The following is a 26096-nucleotide window of genomic DNA, read 5'->3' on the forward strand; positions in this document are numbered from 1 at the left end:
CGGGAATGCTCCTTTGAGTGATGCTGGTAGGAAGTCAGCAGCAATGTTTCACACAGGGAAGCTTTTGGTTCAAGAATCCCCCTGGGCCCACTTTGTTACAGACTCTGAAGTTTGCAGCCTGTCTGTAAGTTACAGGTTTGCCAGGCTGGCACATACCACATAGATATAAATACAGTATCTTTACAACTCATCCCTCAACATCCCTGTAACATCCCTCAACTGCAGTCTAAGACTATAATATCTAACATTTATTTATCACTTTAAAGTTTACAAATATTATTATATTATATCCTGACGATAATCCTGGGAGGCTATTATTATCCCCATTTTACAGATAAGGAAACTGAGACCACCAGTGGTTAAGTGACTTGCCCAGAGTCACACAGCTAGTGTCTTGAGGCTACATTTGAACTCAGGTCTTCCTGACTCCAGGTCTAGTATCCTCTCCTGGGCAGGCATGGTGAGGCAGCAGTTGTTTTAAAAAAAGATCTAGGAGTTTTAGGGGATTACCAACTCAGTATAAATTAGCAGAGTGATGTAGCAACCAAAAAGACTAATATGACCTCGGGCTGCATTAGGAGGGGAATTGCTTCTAGAAATGGGGAGGTGAAAGCCCCACTGTACTCTTGGTCAGTTCTCATCCGGAGTATTGTCTTCAGTTCTGGGCAGCTTGGTTTAAGAAGGACATTAATAGGGTGGCGAATGTTCAAAGAAGGGCAAGTACGATGGTGAAGGATCTTGAGTCCATATCATTCGAAGATTGATTGAAGCGATGGAGCGTGTTTGGCCTGGAGAAGAAAAAACTGAAAGAGGACATGAGAGCTATCTTCCAGTATGTGAAGAGCTGTCCTTCCAGAAGGGTTAGACTTGATCCATTTGGCCCCAGAGGACAGAACCAGGAGCAATGGGTAGAAGTTACAAAGTGACCAATTTTGGCTTAATGGGCCTAACAATTCTCACTGTCCAAAAGTAGACTGGGCTGCCTCTAGAGATAGTGGGCTCCCCACGTCTTAGAAGTCTTCAATCAGAGACTCAAAGACCACTCGTTGAGTATTTTATAGTGGAGACTACTTTTATGTAAGCATAGGACTAAATGTCCACTGAGGTCCCTTTGAGCTCTCTAAAATTCTCTGATTTGGAAGAAAGCAAGAAAGGACTCCAGCATGTTGGGAAGAACAGAGACAAGAGTCAAACAGGGGGCAGCTAGGTGGTGCAGTGGATAGAGCACTGGGCCTGGAGTCAGGAGGACCTGAATTCAAATCCAGCCAGAATAGACCAGACACTTCACACTTACTAGCTGTGTGACCCTGTGCAAGTCACTTAACCCCAATTGCCTCACCAAAAAAAAAAAAAAAAGTCATATAGGCAGGGCAGGCACAGATAGGTTATGACATGCATCAATGCAGGGGACATCCAAATTGCTGAGCTCACAGATCTATTTATATGAATGTCTGAGAGGATATGAATAGTTGGGGATATTTCTATAATTTCTCAGTGGTGGATCACAATGACTCCAACCCTACAAGCTGGAAGCTTTTCTAATGTAAGAAAGGCGCTGAGAGTAATCCCCTATTTAACAATGAGGATGGACCCTCAAGAGATGAAGGGCTTCATTCCTTCACTAAAGGTAGATAGAAGAAGCAAGGGGTTTGCCCCATCTGCTTATTAGGACAAATAGCTACAAACACCTGATACCACCACCCACTCCCTTTCCTTGGCTTAAGTTCCTCTAGTCTCAGTTTGATATTTAAGAAGCAAAACAATCATTTACATGTTATATTTCATAATCCATACAAAATTTGGCTCATACTTAATCCTCACCCTGGAACAAATGCTGAGAAAAATCTTCAATTACAACTCCTATCTCATTTCCTCATTAAGATTCATATCTCCATCTCAGGTTCATGCGGCCCAAAAAGAAAATACTCATTATTTGGGTACTATGCCATAAGACTGTTGAAAAAATAATGAATAATGAGCCTCCAAAATGCTGTACACAGTTCACATAACCAAAAAAGGGGGATTAACCATCTGTAAACCTAGAAGTGTTAAGTGGCTGGGTTCACACATTTCTTTCTCCCAAATAACCATTCCTCACACCCCTTCCATATTCCAGTGAGGGTTTATGCATCAGATCACACACACACACACACACACACCCCCCTCAGATATAATGCTCATAGATAAGAAATGGGACAGCTCTTGGTCATTTATTGCTCATCTCCCCAGTATTCTAGAGGGTCATGGCTTTCCTCCACTCCCTCCCATGCGTGAGAGGCAACAGGGAGTACACAACTGCCTCAATTCAAGGGGATCCCCTCTCATGGCTTGCCATGTGGCGATCAGGCCTGGTAATCTCTTGGCAGTTCTATGTGGCTCTCTTCATCTCTGACGTCAGTCCCAACCACTTGATCTGCCTTATAAAATGTCTCTTTCAACAAGGAATTTTATAACATCTCCCTGCTGTTTTAGGCCTGTATAACTTTGGCTCGGGTCTCTTTGATTCTGCCCTGGGGCCCTAGTAAAAAGAGAGAAATTCCAAGTAAACTCTCATAGCAAGAGCTACTAAGCCAAATTGCTTCAAAAGGCTGTTTATATTTGCTGCTTCCACTTCCTTTTTCTTACTCCTCAACTCTTTGCAATCTGGCTCCTGACTTTATCAACTGAAACTGCTCTCTCTGAAGTCACCAATGGTCTTTTAATTGTCAAATCTGATTTCCCCCCCTCATTTTTATCTGCTGCCTTTAGTGCTATTGACCACCCTCTCCTCCTGGATATCTCCTCTTGAGGTTTTCCTAATTCTGTTCTCTCCTAGCTAATCTCCTATCCATCTAACAACTCTTTATCTACTTTGCTGGCTTGTCATCTAATATTACAGGGCAGCTAGATGGCTCAGTGGATAGAGTACTGGGACTGGAATCAGGAAGACTCATCTTCATGAGTTCAAATCTGGCCTCTGACATTTACTAGCTGTGTGACCCTGGGCAAGTCACTTAACCCTGTTTGCTTTAGTTCTGAAAAGTGAGCTAGAGAAGGAAATGGCAAACTACTCCAGTATCTTTGCCAAGAAAACCTCAAAATGGGGTTACAGAGAGTTGGACACAACTGAAACAAATGAGCAACAAGTTCCCTGAAGTTAGGACTGTTTTAAACTTCATTGTATGTCACCACACAATGTCATGTCAGTTTCTTTGGGCTTCTTTCCTCCTCTTTAAAGTGAAGGGATTGGAAAAGAACTCAGATGGCCTTTGTATTTCCTTCCAGCTTGAAATCTATGGATATCTGTTGATCTATATACATCACTTTGGGAAAAAATATGTTCCCCTTTACTAGAGGTATTCAAATAAAGATTGGATGGCCACTTAAGTATGTTGTAGTGGGGATTCTTTGGGGGTATTTGTTGAGCTAGATGGCCACTGAAGTCTCTTCTAACTCTCAAATCCCTACCATCCCCTACTGATCTGGTAATGGGAAACTCTAAGATTCAGGACTATGTCAGAGCCAGCTCAAATCAGTTCACAAGAGCCAATTATCAAACTTTCATTATGAGCATTTACACCTCAGAAATCAACAAATGCTACAAAACAGGGACTGATTTATTATTTTGTTGACTGTCTAGACTTAAGAAAGTGATGGAGAAAATGCTAACCATGCAAATTAAACTTAAAAGTGTGTAGTGCTTTTCAGAGAGTCAGTTGTTAACATTTACCAGAAGACTACTGCCTAGATCTCTAGACTTAAAATTATTTTTGAAGAGTCAAAATTCCAGAAATAACACTGAATGACAGTGGGATCAAAAGAAAAAGAGAAATGGAGGCTAGGAAGATAAATAAATCTGGCACATTTAAACTGCTATGTACCAGTTCCCAGTTATAAGTTGCAGTATTATTTATAAATCTAGGAGACTATAGTATAATTTCCCCCAAGGCCTCTCTTCCTCCTTTGTCCCCACATTCTAACACCCCACTTCACAGAGAATGGAAAGGACAGGAACCATGGGCACTTCTTTCCCATGTGGCTGTGACACCCTCTACAGGACAATTTTGTCAGAGTAGCCAGAGTTTGAGAATGCTGGAGATGGCTTTCCAGATATTCTTCCTTCTGTACCGTTCTCAGGGAAATGACCAAATATGTATGTGACTAAAGGTTTCCTAGACTTTAGAATCACAGAATTTGAGAGCTGGAAAGGACTTCAGTACATACATGAAGGATATCTGACAAGTGGACATCCGACCTCTACTTAAAGACTTCCTAAGAAGAGGAACCCACCACCCGTTGTGGCAGTTCAGTTCTCTTTGGACAGCTCTAATTGTTAAGAAGGGGCAGCTAGATGGCTCAGTGGACAGAGCACGGGGCCTAGGGATAATTTTTTTTGTCCCCAAAGTTTGAGACATTACAATTATCTCTACTGAATTTCATCTTATCAGTTTCAGCCCAGTGCTCTAGCCTGTCGAGATCCTTCTGGAGCTTGACTGTCATCCAAGGTGTTAGCTACTTCTCCTAGCTTCATGTTAACTGCAAATTTGATGAGTATACTATCTATGCCTTTATCTATATCACTGATTTAAAAATATGTTATATAACACAGGGCCAGAGATCCCTGGAGAACTCTACTGGAGACTGATACAGAACCCTTAACAAATACTCAGGCCATACAGTCACTTTTGAATCCATCAAATTTTATCATAGTGTTTATCATCTCTCTCTCTCTTTTTTTTTTCACAAAACTAATGTACTTCGTCACAAGCTTTGCTCAAGGGGACGCAACTAAACCCACAGCATTTACCTCACTTACCAGTTTGGTGATTATCAAAAAATCAGGTGGATCAGGCTCCTGGTGGGTGCTTGGTGAAGCCATGCTGCTTCTTGGTAATCACTGCTTCTGTTTCTAGATCCTTGCAGAACATCTCTGTAATGATCCTTTCTAGAATGTCTATCAGGAATTGAACTCAAGGTCACTGGCCTGCAGTCTGCAGACTGTCCTCTTCTTTTTTGATCACTGGGATAACACTTGCCCTTTTCCAATTTTTTGGCTCCTCTTCCAATGTCCATGCTTGTTCAAAGGTCACCGACAGTGGCTCAGCAATCGAATCTGCTAGTTCTTTCAGGACCCAAGGACTTAGATCATCTGGGCTAACTGGTGTGAATTCACTAAGGGTGACTCGGTGGTTTTCTTATCTTGGGTATCACTTCCCAGATAGTCATTTCTGTTCTATCATTTCCAACGAAAAGGTCATTCCCTTTCATGGAGAAAGCAGAAATAAAATTAGAACTGCATCACTGTAATCTCTGTTGACAGTTATCAACATCCTATAATCCCAAAGGTCTTATTCCTTCTTTGATCCCTCCCTTTCCTCCTAACATAAGTTTTAAAAGCTCTTTTTGTTGTCCTTAGTGTCCCTTGCTAATGTCACCTCTGTTTGAGCCTTATCATTTCCGATACTGTTTTCACAGAATCCTGCCATACTTATATCCATTCTTTGCTAACTGTCCTTCCTTCCATCTTCTGTACATTTCTTTTTACAATCTAAATTCATTGCATCCCCATTAGTCTCATCAGACAAACCCTATTTTTCTTCCTCTTTAAAACTGTTTCCCTTTGCATCTTTAGAATTTCATTCTTAAGCATCTCTTATCCCTCTTGGGCTGACTTCTCCTGAAGCATTTTAGTCCATGGGATCATATTTATATTTGATCTGACTCTTCTGAAATCTGTTTTTCCAAAATATAGAGTATGTGGCAGGTTATACCTAGATTCCTTTTCCTCCTGAATTATAATCTCTAGGGTGTGTAGTTGTAACATTCCCTCCAAAGTTCCCATCATTTTCATCCCAGCAACAGATTTTTGTCTATTAGTGAGAATCAGATCCAGAACAGAATTTCCCCTTTTTGCTTCCTTCACTCTTTGAAGAATGAAATTATCTCTAAAGCAGGTCAAGAAGTTATTATAGGCTCTGCTTTTGTCAGAGAACTCCAGCAAATGTCTGGTAATTGAAGTCCCCCATCATTACTATAGTGTGACTCTGTGCCAGGCTTGTGATGTTTCTAGACTCATTCATCTATTTCTTCTTTCATTCTACATGGTCTTCAGCATACTGAAATGATAAATTTACTTCTACTTCTTCTTCCTTTGATCTTCATCCAAATATTCTCTTTCATGCTTCCTTCTTCTGGTTCCTGGATTTCTTCACAGGAACATACTGTTTTAATATACGACACTACTTTAATTTCCCTTCCTGCCCCCCTTTACTTATCCTGTTCCTTTTGAATAAGGTATGCCTATCCAGAGTCACCATTCAGTCATGAGTTTCATCACACGAAGTCTCAATGATAACTATGAAGCCAAATTTGCCCCTTTGCATCAGGACCTCTAGTTTCTTTTGTTGCACAGACTTTGAGCTGGAAACGACCTTAGACATAATCACAAATTGTATGCATCTTGCTGAAGTGGGCAACAATTCTGGAAAACAACTTGGAAATTTGTGTAAACAGTGATTCCACTGTACATACACTTTAGCCCAGAGGTCCTCTTGCTGGATGTATACCCTAAGCAGGGAGAGGTGTCAGAAAGAAAGAGAGAAAGAGAGAGCCATATATGCCAAGATAGTTATAGCAGCACTTTTTGCGGTAGCCAAAAAACGCAAACCAACTCAGAAATAAAATGGATGTTCATTGAATGGGGAATGGCTGAACAAATTGTAGCATGTGAATGACACGGAATATTCTGCTATATGAAATAATGAGGGAAAGGGAAGGGAATAAGCACTTATACAGGGCCTACTATGTACCAGGCACTGTGCTAAATGCTTTATAAATATTATCTCATTTGGTCCTCACAACAACCCTGAGAGGTAGGTGCTCTAATTAGCCCCATTTTACAGTTGAGGAAAATGAGGGTAAGTGATTTTCCTGGGGTCAGTCACACAGCTAGTATGTGTCTGAGGCCAGAGCAGAATTTGAGTCTTCCTGACTCCAGGTCTAGCACTCCATCCATTACTCCAACAGCTGAGAAGACTAGTTTGAATAAAGTAGAACCAGGAGGGCAATAGAAATAATTGTAATACTGTAAACAAAAAAGACACTAAAAGGAAATAGGATGCTAGGTAATTATAATGACTAATTTTAGTTGTAGAAAAGATGAGGACATCTCCCCCCTTTCCTTAGAAAGGCCAGGGCTTTGGGTGTCTGATGTTTCATGTACGGTCAGATGTAATCACTATTTGTTTTACTTAACTGTTATTCTTTGTAACAAGGGAGGGCTCTTTGGTTGGGCAGATAAGGATGTATCTGGAAATGAGTGTGATATAAAAAATAAAAGGCATTAAAAAATAATTCCTTCTCAGTGGTTTAAAATATGTGGACACTTATGTTGTGCTAAAGTAATTTCTGTATAGAATTTTAATTGATGTAAATCAATTGCCATAGTGAGGAGACAGAGAGAAAAGCAACTCTGAAAGATTTTAAATTCTGATCAAGTAATGATAAACCATGGGTCCCAGTACTGAAGATGGAACACAATAATCCTTTCTTGCCTGAGTCTATATGGGAATTTGTTCTGCTGAATTAGGTGTATTTGTTGTAAGACTTTCTCCTTCTTTCCTTTCTTTTTCCCTCCTTCCTTCTTTCTTTTCTTTTTCTTTCTTTTCTCTTTTCCTTTCTCTTTATCCTTTCTCCTTCCCTCCTCTCTCTCTCCTTCCTTTCTTTTTAGAAGGGCAACAAGAGATAGAAATAATAAATGCTCATAAAAATAAATAATTTTGGGGAGCAGCTAGGTATCGCAGTGGATAGAACACGGGCCCTGAAGTCAGGAGGACCTGAGTTCAAATGTGGCCTCAGACCAAACACTTGACACTTACTAGCTGTGTGACCCTGGGCAAGTCTCTTAACCCCAATTGCCTAAATAAATAATTTTTTAAAAAGAACTAGCAGATGTGACTGCTGAGTCACTGTCATTAATATATGAAATATTGTGGAAAATTGAGAGGTACCAGAGAACTGAAGGAAAAATACTGTCCTGGTTTAAAAAAAAAAAAAAAGAAGAGAAGAGAGCGCGGAATCTATAAGACAGTTAGCTTGACTTTGATTCCTTGGAAAACTAGAACAAATCATTAAAGAGATGATTGGTGAACATCTAGAAAAGAAAGTGGCAATTTTAAAGAACCAGCATAACTTCATTAAGCACATATCATCCCAGACTAACTTCATTCTTTTTTGATAGCTACTAAACTAATGGATTAGGGAAATGCTGTAGCTATAGTTCAACTAAGTTAATGCCTATGAATCACTTTGAATACCATATAGTACTATATAAATGCTAATTATTATCATTATCATTATACCTAGATTTTAATAAAGTATTTGATAGTATCATATTATGCTATAGAAAAGATGAGGGGGCAGCTAGGTGGTGCAGTGACTAGAGCACCAGCCCTGGAGTCAGGAGGATCTGAGTTCTAATTTGGCCTCAGATACTTGACACTTACTAGATATGTGACTCTGGGCAAGTCACTTAACCCTGATTGCCTCGAACAAAAAAAAAAAAAGAAAAAAAGAAAAGGGAAAATGTAGACTAATTACCAGGGGTGGGGAACTTGAGGCCACATGTGACCTTCTGGGTCTTTGGGTTTGGCCTTTTGACTGAGTCCAAGTTTTACAGAATAAATCCTTTTATTAAGGGTATTTGTTCTGTGAAATTTGGATTTAGTCAAAGAGCCACACTTGAGAACCTAGAGGACCACGTGTGGCCTTGAGACCACAGATTTCCCATCCCTGAATTAGATAATGATATAACTAACAAACAAGTTCAATTTCCTATGTCTCTGAACACATGCATTGTATGCGGATTTCTTCTTATCTTTGTCTTGGTGGCTAGAAGCCATTTGGGTAGAGACCACACTGGCACTGGGGTCACTAGGATCCTGCCAGGACTTCTGTATTTCAGGATACCATTGCACAGTCAACCCTTCTTCCTTTTCCAATCATATGCCAGCCATGTACTCCCTGTGTTCCTGGAGTCAGTCACCTGTGACCAAGGAGACTGACCTCTCCCACAAGATCCTTCAGCTCTGGACTCACATAGACAAAGTTTAGTTCTAGAGGAGTCCAACCTCAAAATAAGGGGTTCTGGTTCTTCTCATACCCTCAGGCTCATTATGCCCCCATCTCAGAGCAGATAGGGAAAAACTCTACAAACAAGCTTAAGAATGGCTCCTTTCTGGGATCCACCTAGTATAGATAAATAGGGTCTCTTATAGAAAGATAGCCAATGTACAAAGCAGACTAGGTCTAAGAAGAAATGCTTAAAATGCAAGCATTCTTAAAACCTATTACCATATTTAAAAGCCAGCTATTTTTCTTATATTCTTCTGGTAGGTGATGACTTTGAAACACAATAAGACTGCAGAACTACTGTTTTGCTATTTCAAGTCCTTCACAATCTGCCTCCAGAATTCCTTTTCATCCTGATTACCATCCCAACTACTATCTATCCCCTCTCCTACACTCATACACTAGACAAACATGGCCCACCTAGTGTTCCCTAACATTGTATCTCCCACCTGCGACGTTGCGCAGGCAATCCCGCTATGCTGGGAATGCTTTCTCTTCAGCTCCTTTCAAGGTTCAACTCATGTACCCCTTCTTTTAAAAAGGCCTTTCTTAATCATACTGCCTTCCACCTTAAAAACAAAACAAAAAAAAACTTCGTATTGATTCAGTATGTAGCTTGTATTTATCTATCCCTGAGGCCCAATCAATTAATTAATCGCCATTTACTGAGTACCTACTATACGCTAAACTTTCTGCTATGTGCTGGGGATATGCGGACAAAATTAAATAGTTGCCATCAAGGGGCTTATATTTTACCTGGATTAACACATGAGCGATACATGCACACATTCATATACGCATGCGTGCGGGCATACAGACATATGGTAAAGAAGAGGGCAGAGGAAACTGCAGACACTACCTGCGTGACCTTAGGCAACTCCCTTAACTCCCCTGGGCCTCAGTTTCCTCACCCAAAGAACGAGAGAGCAGGTCTAAATAAAAACTCTGAGATTCCTTCCAGCTCTAGAGCTATGATACTACGCTGCATCCCCCTCGGAAAACGTAAGCTTCTCGAAGGCAGGGACGCGTCTCACTTTAGAATTGCTTTTCCCACAGTTTACCACTGAACTCGACCCACCCCTCCTTTAACAAATGTTTGTATAGGTGGGAGGGGGAAGGCAGGACTGGGAGGAGCCTTCACCGCACATGCGTACTGCTCAATCCTCGTCTGGTCGCTCCGTGGCAATCCCAGGCTCCATCGCTTCCGGCTCCAGCCTTTTATATCCGGGGTAAGGGAAGCATTCCTTCTGTTTAGAGCAGCCCTGGAACTGGAACCGGAACCGGAACCAGGAGAGGAGGAAGAAGTCTAGAGTTTTGGTCCCGTCAGCTGCAGGCGCCGGTGAGGTCGTCGGGCGGCTGGAGGCGGTGGCTGTGGTGTGGGGTGGGCGGTGGCTGCGGTGTCTGGTGGGCCGCTTACGGTGCTCCGGGCCCCGGGAGGGGCTGGGACGTGGGGCGGGACGCGGCGTTCCGGGCCGCCTCGGTCAGCCGGGCTTCTGTGTGTCTTGTGTGTCGGTTCGTCTGCGCAGCCCGAGTTCTCCGCTCCTCCCCGAGCGTCCAGGCTGCGAAGGCGGCAGGCGGCGGCTCCTCGGGGCTGGCCCCGGCGCCATGAAGCTCTATAGCCTCAGCGTCCTCTACAAAGGAGACTCCAAAGCCATCCTGCTGAAGGCCGCCTACGACGTGTCCTCCTTCAGCTTCTTCCAGCGGTCTAGGTGGGTGTTCGGCCCGTGGCCTGGCGGGGCTGGAAAGGCCCGGTCCCACATTGGACCCCCTCGGGGACCCCAGAGACTTCCCCATCTTAGGGCTGGGCTGGTTGCCTGGAGTGACATCATGCCTTGCTGAGATGGCAATAGTTGAAATAAGTGACAGTTGCTTAGTGTTTGGCGCCTTGAAAAGCATTTTAAGTCCAGTATTTCACCTGATCCTTATGACAGTCCTGTGAGATTTAATATTATCTTCATTTTGCAGGTGGAGAAGCAGACGAACGTTAAACACCTAGCACAGGGTCACAAAGTTTTTGACCAGGGCTTTCCAAGTCCAGCACTCTATACATGCTGTTTTTGGATTTTTCTGGCTGGATTGGACTAGATGATCTCTAAGATTCCTTCCTTCTCTCAGTTCTGCAAATGTGATTATGACATATTTATGCCATTTTTTATGTGTATTTATGTTAGTGATGGGTGATCAGTGGGTGAGGGTAACTTAGGATAAATGATGCTTAAGGAGTCCTAGAAATAGGGGATTAATTATGTAGAGCTGGAAAAGGCATTAGAGCCCATACAGACCAAAATATCCGCCTCTACTTTAAAGAGGAGGAAAATGACTTCCCCAGAGGGGGAAGTGACTTGTCCAATTTCCCACAAGTGTTAAGTAGCCAGTATGGACTAGTCACCCAGAACCCAGGCCCTCTGACCCCAATCCATCATAGGACTGGTTGGACCTAAGAGGCTAATGTTTTTTTCCTAAAATTCTAGAAGAGCTTATCTTTCTTTTTTCCTTTATACAGATAAGTGGTGTGGGTGATTCTAGCCCCAGATAGGTTAAATTTGGATCTCAAATTTTCCACTAACTTGGGAGCCATTTAATTAGTATTCAGTCATAATTTGTATTTAATAGAGTGGCACACCAGAAGCCACACTGGCCAAATGCATTTAATCTTTTAGCTCTTGCCTGCAGGCCACAGGGTGCATGGAATCATTAGAGCAGTATCCCTGCCAGGTTAATTCGTTTAGCATTTTTTATTGGCGTATGATGAAATTTGCAGTCTGCCTTCTGTTTTCACTGTTTCTTACTTGCCAAAAGTATATTGCCAGTGAGTCCCTGATCAAGTCCAAAAAACCTTTTCCATCTCATTCTAGTACTCTATTGATTTTGGCTACCATTTTGTTGGCATTCTTTTAAATTTTGTCTTCTGTTACTCCTCTGTCTTTGTTTTTCTCAGACTGTATCTTTGGTGATTTTGCTGACTCCCAATTTTTTCTGCCCGTTAATTATGGGCCATCACTATGATTTTGGTGTTAAGCCTTTTCTTTTCACTTTCACTTCCTTGGAGTGCTTATTGTTTTAAGAACTTGTACTTATCACAATTACAATTTTAGGCCTAATTTCACATCTGGTCAGAATTTTTTCACTGTTTACAGAATAGCTCCACTTAACATTAATCATGTAGTACTTATTAATCTTGTATTTGTAAAGTATTTTACAACTTGATATCATTTGTGTGTCTTGCATACATAACTGCATACGTAATTGTCCTGCAAAGTAGCTAAAGCAGTTATCCCCATTTTGCAGATGTAGAAATTGAAATCCAGCAAATTCCTGATTTCCTCATCGTTGCAAGGCAGAGCCTGGATGCAGACCTAGATGTCTCAGCTGCTGGTCCAGTGATCTTTCCACTGCATCACACTATCATCTGAAATCCTTCCTGTCCCAAAATGGGCTTTGGATGTTGTTAAAAAAAAAAAGAAAAGAAAAATAAGCATTTTCCCTGCTTTCTTACTTCAGTCTATTATCACTGTCCCAAAACCTTATAAGCTTTGGAATCATTTACAGCTTATTTTGCTTTTGCAAAAGCAAGGGTCTGTTACCCTTAACTTTTTGTGGACAACTTGCCGTCTCTTTGTTTATAGTCCTAGTCACAGCTTTAACTGTGTCTTTCCAGGACTTTTTCAAAAGTTTCTTTTTCTTTAGATTCTCCTTCCCCTCTAGGCTGTGTAAAAATATTAAGAAAATTCTCAGAATTAGACGGCCTTACTAGAGGTCACCTATTTGAACTCCTCTCTGAACAGAAATCCCTGCTATAATTTCTCCAGCAAATGGTCATCCAGACTTGACTTGAAAACCTAAAGAGATAGGGAACCTACTGACCCACTCCCTCCACCCTTAAGGCAGCCCATTCTACTCTTAGTTTTAATTGCCAAGAAACCTTTTCTTACAACTTGCTGAAATCTTCCTTTATTCAGTTTCCACACATTGTTGCTAGTTCTTCTCTTGGAGGCTGGATAGAACAAATCTAATCCTTCTTCCATGTAATAGCCCCTCATATGCTTGAAGGCATACTTCATTCTTCATCTCCCCTGTCTTCTTCCAGCTAAACACCCCAGTTCCTTCAACTGATCCCCAAATGACAGTATCCAGTGTTCATAGCATTCTTCAATAATCGTTTTGATCATGCCACCTTCTCAGAATCCTGTTGGGTCTTGTATTAGATTAAAGGTCCTGATGTAGACACTTTATCTTCCGCTCAACCCTGTACTATGATTAATCTATTCTAGCAAAGCATAACTACTTTGTGCATGTGATTTGCCTTCTCCTGCCTTCTGGCCTTTTTGTATAAGCCTTTCTCATGTGAAACATTGTACTTTTATACCTTAGCTTTCTTAACTAAATCATTGTCATTCCCCTACTTCAAAATCCTTAAACGCTTCTTTTCACGTAGCCTTTATGAACCAGTCCCACTTGAGTATAGCCATTCTAATCAGCCCTCTTGCTGAATACTTTACACTTGTGTATATCTTAGTAGTTTTATATATCTCTGTATTTGGTTGTACATATACTTTGTATAGTTATTCGAACTGTATATTCCTGTGCCTTTAATATGAAGGCTACTTTTCTAATTTTCCTCAGTACCCAGTCTATCATGCTTTGCTCAGAATTTTAGCTGATAGAGTGGATGGAACAATACATTAGCCAGGTAGTTTTCTAAAAGGTTGGAAGTGGGTTGTAATATTGGGATATATAGCAAACAGATACGGTGGTTAACATAATTGCATAGTGATAAGGATTATTGAGCAGTTTATTATATTTCATTTGTAAATTTTTATATTATAATATTGGAAGGGAAGGATATCTGAGTTTCCTGCAAGCAAGAGTCTTAGGCTATTTGACTATATGTAAGCTCTCAGAGGTTACCTTACTTTGCATTTGGACAAGGTGAGGTGAGTAAGATAGATTAGACTAACATTGTTATGTTTTTCAGTGTTCAGGAATTCATGACCTTTACAAGTCAACTGATTGTGGAACGCTCAGAGAAAGGTAGCAGAGCCTCTGTCAAAGAACAAGGTAAGGAGAATCACTAGCTTTGGTGTAAAGTTAGATAAGACCAGTGGATATTCAGCGTCTACATTCACAAGCAAAATGTAACTTACTCAGGTATTTCGTTGCTTGTGAGACATTAGGACTACTACTTTTTTTTCCTTACTATTCGTTGTCTTCTCTTCTTCCCTCTCGATGGCCTTGTTCACGTAAAATACTTTGCCCACTGATGGGGATTTGGTTTCTTAATGCAGTTTCTCCACTAAGATTTGAGAACTGCCTTTGATACTAAATATTAGCTAAGCATCCAAAACCAACCTGGTATATTGTGGTATCTTTCCAACTGGTTATGGTCCTCTCAAAAAAGGATATCCAGCTAGCTTTGTTGATTAAAGTTTAATACAGTATAGTCATTGAATGTTGAACTAGGCATCTGGAAATCTGACTTCTATTCTTGTACTATTAGTACTTTTCTTTTCCATGACCTAGGCCTTTTGAATTGTGAGATTTTTTTTTTGTCCCTCATTTGTATTTGTCACCTCTTTAAGAGGGGAATGTGTTACAGGCATAAGTCAGGAAAGCTGTTCAGAAACTCACAGTCGTAACCACCTTAGTCTTATGTTGACTTTACTCACCTTTGTTGTCGGGTAAGATTGTGAAATGACTATTGATGCCATAAATACTAATTATTATGTTTGGTATGAATGACTATAAGTCTTCAGACCTCCCTGTAGTTCTCATTCCTCAGAAATAGAATAATGAAGCCTTTATTTAAAGTTTCTCTCACATCTGTGATTTTCCTTCTCGCTTTTTTTTTTCCTTACTCTTTTCTCTTATTGGTTGTCTTATTGTTTGGCATTTGAATTTTTGTGGCCAGTTTCTTAACATCAAATACATTATTGTTTATAAGTTGATATCTTTCTTTTACCTTTGAGATCTTGCTACTATACTGGCCTTTTAAAAATTCTTTAGTGAATAAAGTCATTGGTTATTGCCTGGTTTAAAAAATGTTTTGATCAAGCACTTGACTGATGTTTTTATATCAGTTATATCACATATTGTACCCTTGCTTATCATGTAACCTTGAAGTGCTATATAAATGTCAGGTGTTATTATTATTTCCCATTAACCTAACTGACATTTAGGTATCTGACTTCAGAGTTCCCTGGCTCTTGGTCCAGCAGCTCTATAGAATGAGTCCCTAAATATCTTATTTGTGAACTTTGAGATCTGATTCTCAAGTGGCATTTATCTGGGTTTGTGCGATAGAAATATCAGCACCTCACATTAATGTGGCACCTTAAGGTTTCTATAGCACACCCACAACAACCTTGTTGAGGTATGATTATTGTTATCCCTCTTTTATAAACAATGAAATATGAAGACTCAAGAGATGTGAAGTGACTCACCCAGGGTCACATGGTAGTGTAAGAACCAGAATACAAACCTAAGTCTTCTGACTCCAAGTCCAGCATGTTTAATCTGTGCTGCCTCTCAGAGATACACACCTCAGTCCCTACCCTTCAAACCCCCACATGCCACTTTTCTCACATGTGACTTCTTGCCTACTCAGAGTACTTATGTCATGTGTACGTACGGAACGATGGCCTTGCAGGTGTGGTTATTGCAGACAATGAATATCCCTCCCGGGTGGCTTTCACCTTGTTGGAAAAGGTGAGTTACTTTAGAGGTTTGACAGAACTTTGAGAAAATGTGTGTGGGCATTAGTGAGAATATAGGGTATGAAAACATACTTCAGTTGCTAAGTTATGAGGGATTGAAATGCCTTTCCTAAGTACCATCTACAGTTAGAGCTCTCAGTACCTCCTCTGATTGCTATCCTTACAAACTCAACATGCCGAAAACAGAGTTGTCTTCCTTACTTCAAAATCGTTCTTTTCTCGAAGTTTTTCTTTTTATAATGGCATTGCCATTTTTTCTATGTAAAATATTGTTTTATTGGTTTTTTTTACATTGCTATTACTTCCTCATGACTGCCACCTCCTGCTCCTCCCCATTAGAACCTTCTCTTGCATCAAAGAAGTATAGGTAGGTAAGTGAAATACTGGCCAAGTCTGACAGCATGCATATTATTTCATACTTGCAGCCCATCATCTCTCTGCCAAGAAAAGGGAGAGATGTTTCACTGTCAGCTCTCCGAAGTCAAGATTGATGATAGCATTGGTCAGATTTTTGGTGTGTTTCAATGGTACTTGGGAAAAGGAGGGAGAGAGCTCTAAGTTTGATTCACTTTTTCCATTAAATAACCTTTTCTTAGTCTTAGGCTTTTGTAAGTATGGAAATATTTTTAGAGAGCTAGAGACATAATGACCACTACTTGACGTTTATTTGATTTGTGCCCTGAGAATCTTGTGGTGGGAACACTGATGGAAATATATTGCCTTTTCTTGTAGGTACTAGATGAATTCTCTAAGCAGGTTGACAAGATAGACTGGCCAGTAGGATCTCCTGCTACGATACATTACACAGCCCTGGATAGTTATCTTAGTAGATATCAGGTAATATTTCAAGAAAAATGTTATGTGTGAAAGAGACTGTATTGTTTAGGATTATGAAAATATTAGACTAACAAAGTACTTTAGATGACAGTCACTCTAATTCAAACTCTCTTATCACCTCTCATATGGATTATTGGAATAGCTTCCCTACTTCCAGTCCATCCTCTGTGCATTTTGCACGTAATCTTTCTCAAGCATAGTTCTAATCATGTCAGTTTCCTGATCATGAATCATTAATTGCTCTCTGTTGCTCTAGGATAAAATGCAAACTGCTTTGGTATTTAAAGCCAAATGGTCTGGCTCCGGCCTCCTTTACCTGACTTGTTTCACATTATTCCTTCTTAACCCTGTTTGCCTGTTTCCTCATCTTTGAAACGAGCTGGAGAAGGAAATGGTGAACCTCTGCAGTATCTTTGCCAAGAAAACACCAAATGGGGTCGTGAAGAGTCAGATACAATTCAACAACAACAACCACAACCACCATTCCTCATTCCAGCTAACTGACTACCTCTACATGATGTTACTTCTGTGTGATATCCCATCTCCCTCTACTGAGTCTTTGCACAGGCAGTCTCCCTGCCTGCAGTGCACTCCCTCTTTACCACCACCTCTTTGAATTCCTAACTTCCTTCAGTCCTTAGCTTAAATACTCCTCCTGGAGAAAGCATTTGCCAGTCTCCCCTGACTGTTGGTGCTCTTCCCTTCCTGAATGACCTTATGTTTTCTTACCTGTTTACATTTTTATCCTCCCACTAAAGTGGAAGCTTCTCAAGGGCAGGGACTTTCTTGTTTCTGGTTTTGTATTCCCAGCTCCAAGCACAGTACGTGGTACATTTTCTTTTTGGTACACACTTATTTTTTAATCAGTGTAGAGAAAACTCTGTAGAGTGGAAACTCTCTTCACTGATACAGCTCAATATCTGCAATTTATAATCTTAGAGGGCCTGGCCTGGGGATGGAGAGGGTGAGTGGCTTTTGCCTGTTGTCACAGCTCCAGAGTGTCTGTGGGGCTTTCTGACCTAGCTACATCTCCTCACCACCTCTTATGCCTCTCATGTTGTAAAGGGGTAGGTGCTTAACAAGGGTTTGTTGCATTGATTCCCATAGGTCTGTTAAGCAGACTGACTTCCTGGATGATATGACTTTGAAAAAATGGGAGAATCTGAAACAACCTTTCACAATTTGGGAATTTAGAACTTCATTGCTGATTGTTGATTGTTAAAAGGGGCATTGAAAGCTGGGATCCAGCATCTTGCTTTCTGCACCTTGTTTCTGCAGCAAGAAGCTGGAAATACAGTGTTTGTCTTATTCATTTACATTTCCCTGCTTCCTTTTAATTTGGTCTCATGTGATTACCACTCACCTGGCCTGTTTTTATTCCTTTCTAGAATCCTCGAGAAGCTGACCCCATGACGAAAGTGCAAGCTGAGTTAGATGAGACCAAAATCATTCTGGTGAGTAGAAATTGGGAGATGTAGCAATTTTCCATTGAAGGTTTGGGTAGAAGGTTATATTATGGTTAGGTTGAGGCGGGGTTTTTTAGCCTTCACAAAGAGGGTTTTGCAAACATTCCTGAGAGATAGGTGGTGTGACCACCTCAGCTTTACATATGAAATGTGCTGAAAGGAAGGTGTTCAGTGACTTGTTGGGGCCACACACAATGTCAGAACTGGGTTTGAAGCTCAGGGCTTCTGACTCCCAAGTCCAGTCCCCTTCCACAGTACCACATGCCTCTTTCTGTTTTAGATACAAAGTTTTAAATCCCTTCTACAAGGAATCCACATCCTTTGTACCCTTTGCTTTTGGGAATATCTCCTTTATAGATCTTATTTTCATTAGCAGTAAGGATTAGACTCTTTAAAGGTTTGAGATGATGGATATATCTGGGGATTGATTTCTTTTTATATCTCCATGTCTTTCTTAGTACATCTATATTTCCTTACTACTTGGATTTTAGTTTCTGGCTTTTGATGATAACCCTCAGCTTTTCACATCTTTGGATGCCTGGATCTGCTGAAGAATTTACCCTTGGTGTGGAACTTGGAAGAAATCTGCTGTTTCTTTTTGGTCTTTTATTCTCTTTCTCTCCACTCTGGAGAGCAGAGGAATTCTTATCAAAGCTCAGCTTCTATCTATAATTTGTCAAGTTAGAATTGTTGGCTAATGAGTCCTTTGTTGTAAAACTTCAGTTGGAATTGCAAATTCATAATCTGGATCCAGTTAAACCAGACCTTTTATCTTATAAAATCATTTAGATGAATTAAGAGTTATTAATTTATCCTCCTTTACCTATTTAGAAATGCTTTTTTAAAGTGTATTTTTCATTCTCTGCAAATTCAAATATGTTTGCCACGTATCACTTTAAAGTTGTTTATGAAGCTGTGACCAGCTATGGTACACTGGGACACTGTGTGGCAAACTGACAGTAAGGCCTCAAAGAGAAGGTAGTTTCCCTTTTCATTCTTGGCAGTTCTTGATTATCTTGCATTCCATTCCCATTATCTTGGTTTTTAAAAGCAGTGGTGGTTTCTAGGAGTTTAAATATTGTTAATTTTCAAAACAAAATTTCCCAATGTAGAAGTTAAAAAATATTGATGTAGTTAGTATAAAGCAATGATGTAAATGTTATACAGTCCTCCTAAAATTTTATTTTGTCTCCAAACTCCCTCTACCAATGTAAATCAGTAACTGTTCTGCAGCTTATAATCTTAAAGCTGTCTGAAGCAGCAAGAAATTAAGTAATTTGCTGAGGGTTACTCAGCCAACATGTGTTATAGAAGTAACTTCAACATACATCTTCCAAAACCCTATCCAATGTACTATACTGAACTTTTTACAGTCTTGTAGAGTAGCCTAAAGCTCTGAAAATTGTAACCAGGGTCATGCAGTTAGTAATTGTCAGAGGCAGAATTTAAACCCAGGTTTTTGTGGCTTCAAGACCAGCTCTACCCACTCTGCCATGCTTCCCCTTATAGTAATTACAAGACCTTAAATAAAGTCAATTAAGAGAACAAAAACCTAAGGTAGAAGAGTTTTGGTTTGTGGACTGATTCTCCCCCAACATCCTATGAGCTTTTTGTAACAGTTGCCAGGGTTTTTAATATCATTCATCCCAGGAAAAAGTCCACCTTTAACCCAGTGGTAATAGAAAACTCTCCTATTGGGATATGTTCTGCATGTGTATTAGAAGTGTTTTGAGTTCCATAATGGTTTCTAGATAGTTTCCATTAATAATTTTGACCAACCGTTCTCTGGTTCTTAGCATTTTTTGTGCTAGATTTGGAGTACTTGGTTGACACTCAGAGGACAGGTCCAAATGACAGTGATTCCATAAATGAACTAACTAAACTTTCTGAAGTTCTTTCTGTGTTCACTTCGAAGTGCCTGCGCTCATAGCTGGTCTTTCCTCATTTATTTGCACAGAGTTCTTTTTTCTTTTATCCAGCATAACACCATGGAGTCTTTGTTAGAACGAGGAGAAAAACTAGATGACTTGGTGTCCAAATCAGAAGTGCTAGGAACACAGTCCAAAGCCTTCTATAAAACCGTAAGTACTTGCAACCCTCACCTCTTTCCTAGAAAGCCTTTTCTTAAAAGGAGCCCTGCTGTATTACATGTGTTTTTTCTAGGATGCCAGACTTTTCTTGGAATATTCAGTAGCCATTGGGATGAGTTAACTCTTTGGGCATTGAATAGCTTCTTGGTACATACAAGGTCACATCCATATCTTTGCAAGGCGGAAGGCAGGAATCATGGTAGCTTTGTACCTCGGTGCTTTCTGGATCTGAGGCACGGAAAAGAAGAGCATCTAGAGCTGCTTGGAAGCAGAGCCTCTTCTGGGAAACAGTTTCTAATGGGTTTCCTATAGGAGGAAGGGCTTGCCAGTACTCGAGTTACATGGGAAGGCAGGAGATTCTGTGATGTCTCTAATGCCAAATCTTTGGTTTTGGGTTTTTTTTTAATAACAGCAACAACATACTTTTATAAGTACTTGAAGGTTTAAAAAAAACTTCCTTTCAGCAATGTTTTTTTCCCTACTTTATAAATAAGAAAAATAAGGCTCACATAGTTGTAAGTGTTGGAGTCAAGATTTGACCCTAGGACCCTGACTTCTGATCAGGGACCCTTAACACTATCCCAAACTGCCACTTTACTAGTTGTCTGTCTTATGGAAGAAGCTAATCTTTTTCATTTTAAGGTCAGTAATGTTTTTTTACCCCCTAAGGACTTCCTGAAGTTAGACCCTCCTCACAAAGGAAAGGGTTGCTTACCATGTGATTTTGTTTACTCTTTTGAATAAATTGATTAAACCAATTAAATCAACATTTATTAAATGCTTACTGTGTGCAAGGCATCAAGAATATAAAATCAAAAGAAAAAAGTTCCTGCCTTCAAGGAGCTTATATTCTACTGGAAGGTTATAACAAATTAGCAGCTAAGTGTATAAAGGAAGAGAGGGGGATGGACAGCATGTTAAAAACAACAGTGCTCAGAAAAGGCAATATTAAAAAACTGAAGAAAGGTATGAGCTTCAAGTTTTGTCTAGACTTAAATGATCCAGCCACATATTTTCACTTTATAACCAATATGCATTTGTAAGACACCTCAGTGGGGTTAAAGATATGATTGGTGGCTCTGAAACCATGGTGTTGATTGGTCCATATGGGACTTCATGATACCATCGTACAATCTCCTGCTTTGGTGTATTTATGCACTCATTTCCCATGGGATGTATCTAGCATGTGGAGATTCTTTCTTTATCTTCACCAATGGATGTCCTTTCCCTCTAAGATTCAGCTCAAGTGGCACTTCTTTCATGAAGCCTCTGATCTCAATAAAACTGGGAGTGATCTCTCCTTCATAGAATTTCCTGCCTCCCTGTTGGACTTCTCCTTTGCACTCAGTCTAAATTGTATTATTTGTACACCTGTCTGTCTTTGTCTTTCTGTCTGACGCATGCATACACGCATTGTATGCTCCTTGAGCTCTGATGTTTTCCTTGTATTCCAGTAGCAAGGGCAGAATCTTACACATAGTCGATGCATAACAGATGTTTGTTGACTGAGTTTTATACTCAGAGTCTTGTCCTCCTTAGCATCATTCTCTAACCAATTGAGCTATTTGAGAAAAATGTTAAAATTATATGAACAAAAGGTATAAAACCGATCAGAATTTGTGGAAGAGGGAGAACTGGGACATGGGGGCTAATTAATTGGAACCAATTAGCTGAAAAGACTTTTTAACATATTGATGGAATGTGAGAAGAAGCCTTAGCATTAAAAATATTAATTTATTGTGTTTCTAGTGACATGAACTAACTTTATGGTGATAGCCCTAATTTCTGTTTTTGAGGGTGAATTAGGGTTTTGTATTTTCTGTGGAAGTACAAAATAAAAAGTCTGGCTTCTCTCTAGCCTGTCCATTTCTAATCCCTTGCCTCAACATGATTGTGAAAGCATAGGTATGAGATCTAGGTCCCATCAGACAGCATCCTTATCTGTGGACATCAGTTGTGACATTAGAGTTCTTTGTTACAACCTTCCCTGATAGGTGGCTCCCAGAGAAAAGGCACGTTTCCCCACTGTCCTTATTATCTATTAACTTTTCTAACCTTCCTTTCCCAATTCTTGATTTCTTCCAAGGCCCGGAAACAAAACTCATGCTGTGAGATCATGTGACCCCCAACCAGTGATGACCCTGCTCTGGAAATTTTGCCTGTCATTCATGTTGAGAACTGTAAAGCACCCAGGAAAGAAGAAACAGACTCAAATCGTGTCCTGAAATGGGAATATTCCATTTCAGATATCAGCCCCTGGGATGAGCTGAGGAGGGCAAGGTGGGAGGGACTTTGGGGAGATGTTTGTATGCCTAAGTGTAATTTTTCACCAAAAGGAAAGATAATATGAGCCTCAAAAAAGATAATATTTGGGGGCAGAATGAAACAAAAATTCTCAATGACTCCTGTAGGTGCTGAAGGGCTCATTTCTCTGATAAATTTCCTGGGAGGGATTTGATGGGCCCCCTGACTTCTGCAAAACCTCACAGGAAAGTCAGGACCAAATCTCTTCTTGATTCTGGTTTTTTTGGTTTGTTTTCTTTTTAATTTTATTTTTTACATTCATTATAATAACACTAGAAGGAAGTAACTCCAGATGAATACTGTACAGTTAAAGACAAATGGGAATTTTGCCACCGTGCAGGGCTTGGTAGAGGACCTTCTTAGCAGTTGATGAAAGTGAGTTCTGATGACCCAGCCACACGTGGATGAGGGTCCCCTTTCCTTCCCTTCCTTAGATCAATCATGAAGGTCCTTTTATTTTTGAGTAGACCCCTTACCATCTTTGTCCTCAGAGAAAGTGGGAGCCCTCTCAAAAGAGAAAAAACTGAAGCCTTGAGGCCCTGACAAGTCAGTGGAGAAGTTTTATAGTGAGAAACAAGGAACATACCTCAAATAACCTAAAACTTCTTTGGACCCTAACAAGCTTTGTTTTCTACCTTGTACATGTGTTCCCATTTCTTCCAGTGCTGCCTTGTAGTGAGGCCCATGACCTGTCCTGACAAACTTGTCCATAAAGTTCTCTAGAACTCATTCGAGGTGGGGAGGTCTATGAGAGGAGCTCAGATATACTTAATGATGTAAACGAGCAGTGGTTATCCTACCCAACATATCTAGAAATGAAGCAAAGGAAAGAAAGTAGGGCACTTTATTAAAGCTGGTTAATTTGAGGATAATCAGCTGTGGGTATCATTTGGGGGTAGGGGACCCAACCAGCATTGCATCTTGAGCAGCCCCTCACAGCATTGCAGTGATTTGACATATCTTGAATATTACAATTCTGATCCAAAATAGTGTGTTCTTTAACCACTTTTCCAAATGATTTTTTTTTTGCACTGAAAGTTAACCTTAGTTCTCTTACCCTTCTGGCCATGTGACTGCCTTAGGGACTTATCCATTTTGATGAGTCTTAATAGGAGAATGTCTTTGAGACTCCCATACTGCCATCTGCTGATTTATACCGGGAAAAGTGTGCCAGCTATGCCGTGGCATATCTGCCCCTGTCCTGGGGCTGGCAGACACATTTAAGAGGCTCCCAACCTGGCAGAGGCAGAGTGCCCAATCCTCTGTAAATGCTGAGGATATTATCTGGCTTCCTTTGTGCTTAAAAGCACCTTTTTGTATGAACATAGGCCAAGCTCTGTGGCCCTTTCAGTGTCTAGCTGCCTAAATGTAACACTGACTTATTCAGCATTAACAGGATCTCGGCACTCGATTTCTTTTGGCCTACTGAACTACACTTGCTTCTAGCTGTTGCTCCTCGAGGGCTTAGACTTACCCTCTTCTTCCCTTAAGGTATTAAAAGCAAAAGTAGTCAGGCAACCAGGCAGGAGTGCTCAGGTGATCAGATTAGGGTATTAGGTCGTCTTAAGCAGTCTTGGCCCCTGGACAGATGTTTGTTGCCACGTCTAAATAGGATGTATATGAGCTGCTTTTTTGTTGTTGTTGTACAGTATTTTCTGTAGGCAGAGTAATTCGTGTGCCAGAACTGGGCTGCAAAAGGAGAGTCTAAACTTGTTAATGATATCCAGTCACCACAGAAGCCCTGAGTCAGCATGATCCTGCATCCTCTGATGAGCATCTTTTATTTGAGTATTAGTTGGACCTTGTTCCCAAGAAATTACTTCCCTTGGCTCAGCTTGGTGAAGGCAAAGGCCATAGAGGGTCTATACTAACTGTAAGATATTTGGGCCCCAGATAGTGCACTGAGTCAAGCGTTCTTTAGCTCTGTGAACTTTTTTCAGGACTAGTGTCATCTTAAATATCAACTGGCATAAAACTCACTGGAGAATTTAGGTTATTGAGGGGACAAATTCAACTGTAAGTGTTTTAGTGGATACCACTTCCTTATAGTTGCAGTTGGCAACAATATTTCTCTGGAAATTATGCTGGCTGATAGGTAACAGTACCTACTACAAAATTGGCCTAGAAATATTATTCCTCCCTCTTGCCACAAGATGACAATGCCAGTACCGATGAGTGGGGTCACCTGCAACCTCAAGTTCATCAGACTTTTCAAGGAGCGCCCTTGGTGGCTGCCCATCCCAACCCTGCTAAAACTCCATAGACTTATGGCCAAAAAATAGACTTTGTACTCATCTTCGTCACTTGGCTATTTTTTTTTTTAATTTTTCAGCTCTAACTCAAATTATTCTTAAATGTGAGGGATAAATGCCATTCTGGTTTTGTCTTTTTTCCCCTTGGTTATCGTTCCAAGAGTTGAAAACTGCCTTGGAATGTGACAGGAGACAGTACAAGATCTTTAAACTCAGTCTAAAGCTTGTGCTACAGTATGAATAGAGAGAACTCACTGACTTTGAAAACTAAGAGAAAGCAAAATCTTTCACCTATAACTTGGCCTCAGCATCTCTACTAAGCATGACTTTGGCAAGCGAGAGGCGTGGCCTAGCTAGCAGGATGCCTTTTGGAAGGGAGGGTGGGAGGATACTCTTCAGCAGTGGTGTCATGTTACTTGGTCCTTTCTGTGCATTATTGTAGCTTCTTGTTTCTTTAACTTAATGCTTTTGTTAAACATTTATCATTTGGCAGAGTGTAAACATTTATCATTTGGCAGAGTGTATTTTAATAATCGCTATCTACTTCTGTATGTTCTGTTTGAGAGATTCCTGTCTGGATAAAAGTTGTCTTGAAATTTGAAAATGATCCTGTGGCTTTCTTTGGTATTAAAGGAGTTAAAACAGGTGTATCATTAGCTCTGTTGAGTCTTTTTCTGGTTGAGCTTTTAGCATCGAGCCTCCACAGAATATGTGGTTAAAGATTGTTTATGTTGAGGAAATATTTCTATCAATGGATGAGGTAGACTCAGAATTTCTTCATTACTTCCCAGCTTTAAAAGTCAACAATTCTCTTACCCCATTATGTCTGCCTTCTGAATTGGGTCTTTTGTATCTCTTTATCACTAATGTTAAAAAAAAAACCTTATCTTTTGCCACAAATACCTATATTCTGATAGAAAACTCCAAAAATGAGAACAAAAAGGTTAACCAGTAATGTTAGGGTTCTTCAGTCTACAACTAAGATATTACCTGGCTGTGGATATGTAGAGGTTCATTAAGGAAGGTCTGGATGTTCAATTGTGTTAATTCAGTTTGCCATGGAACTATGTGACAGTCATAGAGCTAACCCCCACTAGATCCTCCTTGAAAGGCCAGTGTACATTCCCAAATGGAATATGATAGCTGTCATTTGGGAAATTGGAAGGCACCTGGGTAGAGAGGAGAAAGAAAATAAATCATAAACAGTAATCTTCTTAACTTTCATCTTCAGATCACTAAAAGGAAAAATCCTTTTGTAATTGTAATTTTTGAGTTTCTGGTTTCCCTGTTCCTTATTTAAGTTTTGGGACCTTTAACATTCCTAGC

The 26096-nt window shown here is 40.3% G+C and overlaps 1 protein-coding gene and 1 long non-coding RNA gene across 3 annotated transcripts; one reads left to right on the top strand and one right to left on the bottom strand.

Annotated features, from left to right (window-relative positions):
• Positions 1–386: 386 nt before the first annotated feature.
• On the bottom strand, positions 387–10328 carry LOC114035589. Its single transcript, XR_003568233.1, has 3 exons — positions 10263–10328; positions 4796–5240; positions 387–803 (listed from the first exon to the last, which is right to left on the bottom strand). It is a non-coding gene; the product is annotated as an uncharacterized LOC114035589 (long non-coding RNA).
• YKT6 (YKT6 v-SNARE homolog) lies at positions 10329–25374 on the top strand. Of its 2 annotated transcripts, none has more exons than XM_027851794.1 (8): positions 10329–10447; positions 10635–10817; positions 14084–14166; positions 15713–15813; positions 16554–16658; positions 18047–18112; positions 20104–20205; positions 22301–25374. In XM_027851794.1, the coding sequence occupies exons 2-8, from the start codon at positions 10714–10716 to the stop codon at positions 22334–22336; spliced, it is 597 nt and encodes a 198-aa protein (XP_027707595.1). In that variant the 5' UTR covers positions 10329–10447; positions 10635–10713; the 3' UTR covers positions 22337–25374. The 2 variants fall into 2 exon arrangements, with proteins under 2 accessions (XP_027707595.1, XP_027707602.1); XM_027851801.1 differs by lacking the exon at positions 10329–10447 and adding an exon at positions 12397–12483 and having other exon boundaries at positions 10728–10817.
• The last annotated feature ends 722 nt before the right edge of the window (positions 25375–26096 follow it).

The sequence above is a fragment of the Vombatus ursinus genome, unplaced genomic scaffold (assembly GCF_900497805.2).
Source record: "Vombatus ursinus unplaced genomic scaffold, bare-nosed wombat genome assembly UNPS02000580.1, whole genome shotgun sequence".
NCBI lineage: Eukaryota > Metazoa > Chordata > Mammalia > Diprotodontia > Vombatidae > Vombatus > Vombatus ursinus.

Excerpts from the sequence above, each read along its gene's own strand:
- YKT6 (XM_027851794.1), top strand. The coding sequence starts at position 10,714 with ATGAAGCTCTATAGCCTCAGCGTCCTCTACAAAGGAGACTCCAAAGCC. Across the intron at positions 15,814-16,553 it reads CTTTCACCTTGTTGGAAAAG|GTACTAGATGAATTCTCTAA; the intron begins GTGAGTTACTTT and ends CTTTTCTTGTAG. Across the intron at positions 16,659-18,046 it reads GTTATCTTAGTAGATATCAG|AATCCTCGAGAAGCTGACCC; the intron begins GTAATATTTCAA and ends ATTCCTTTCTAG.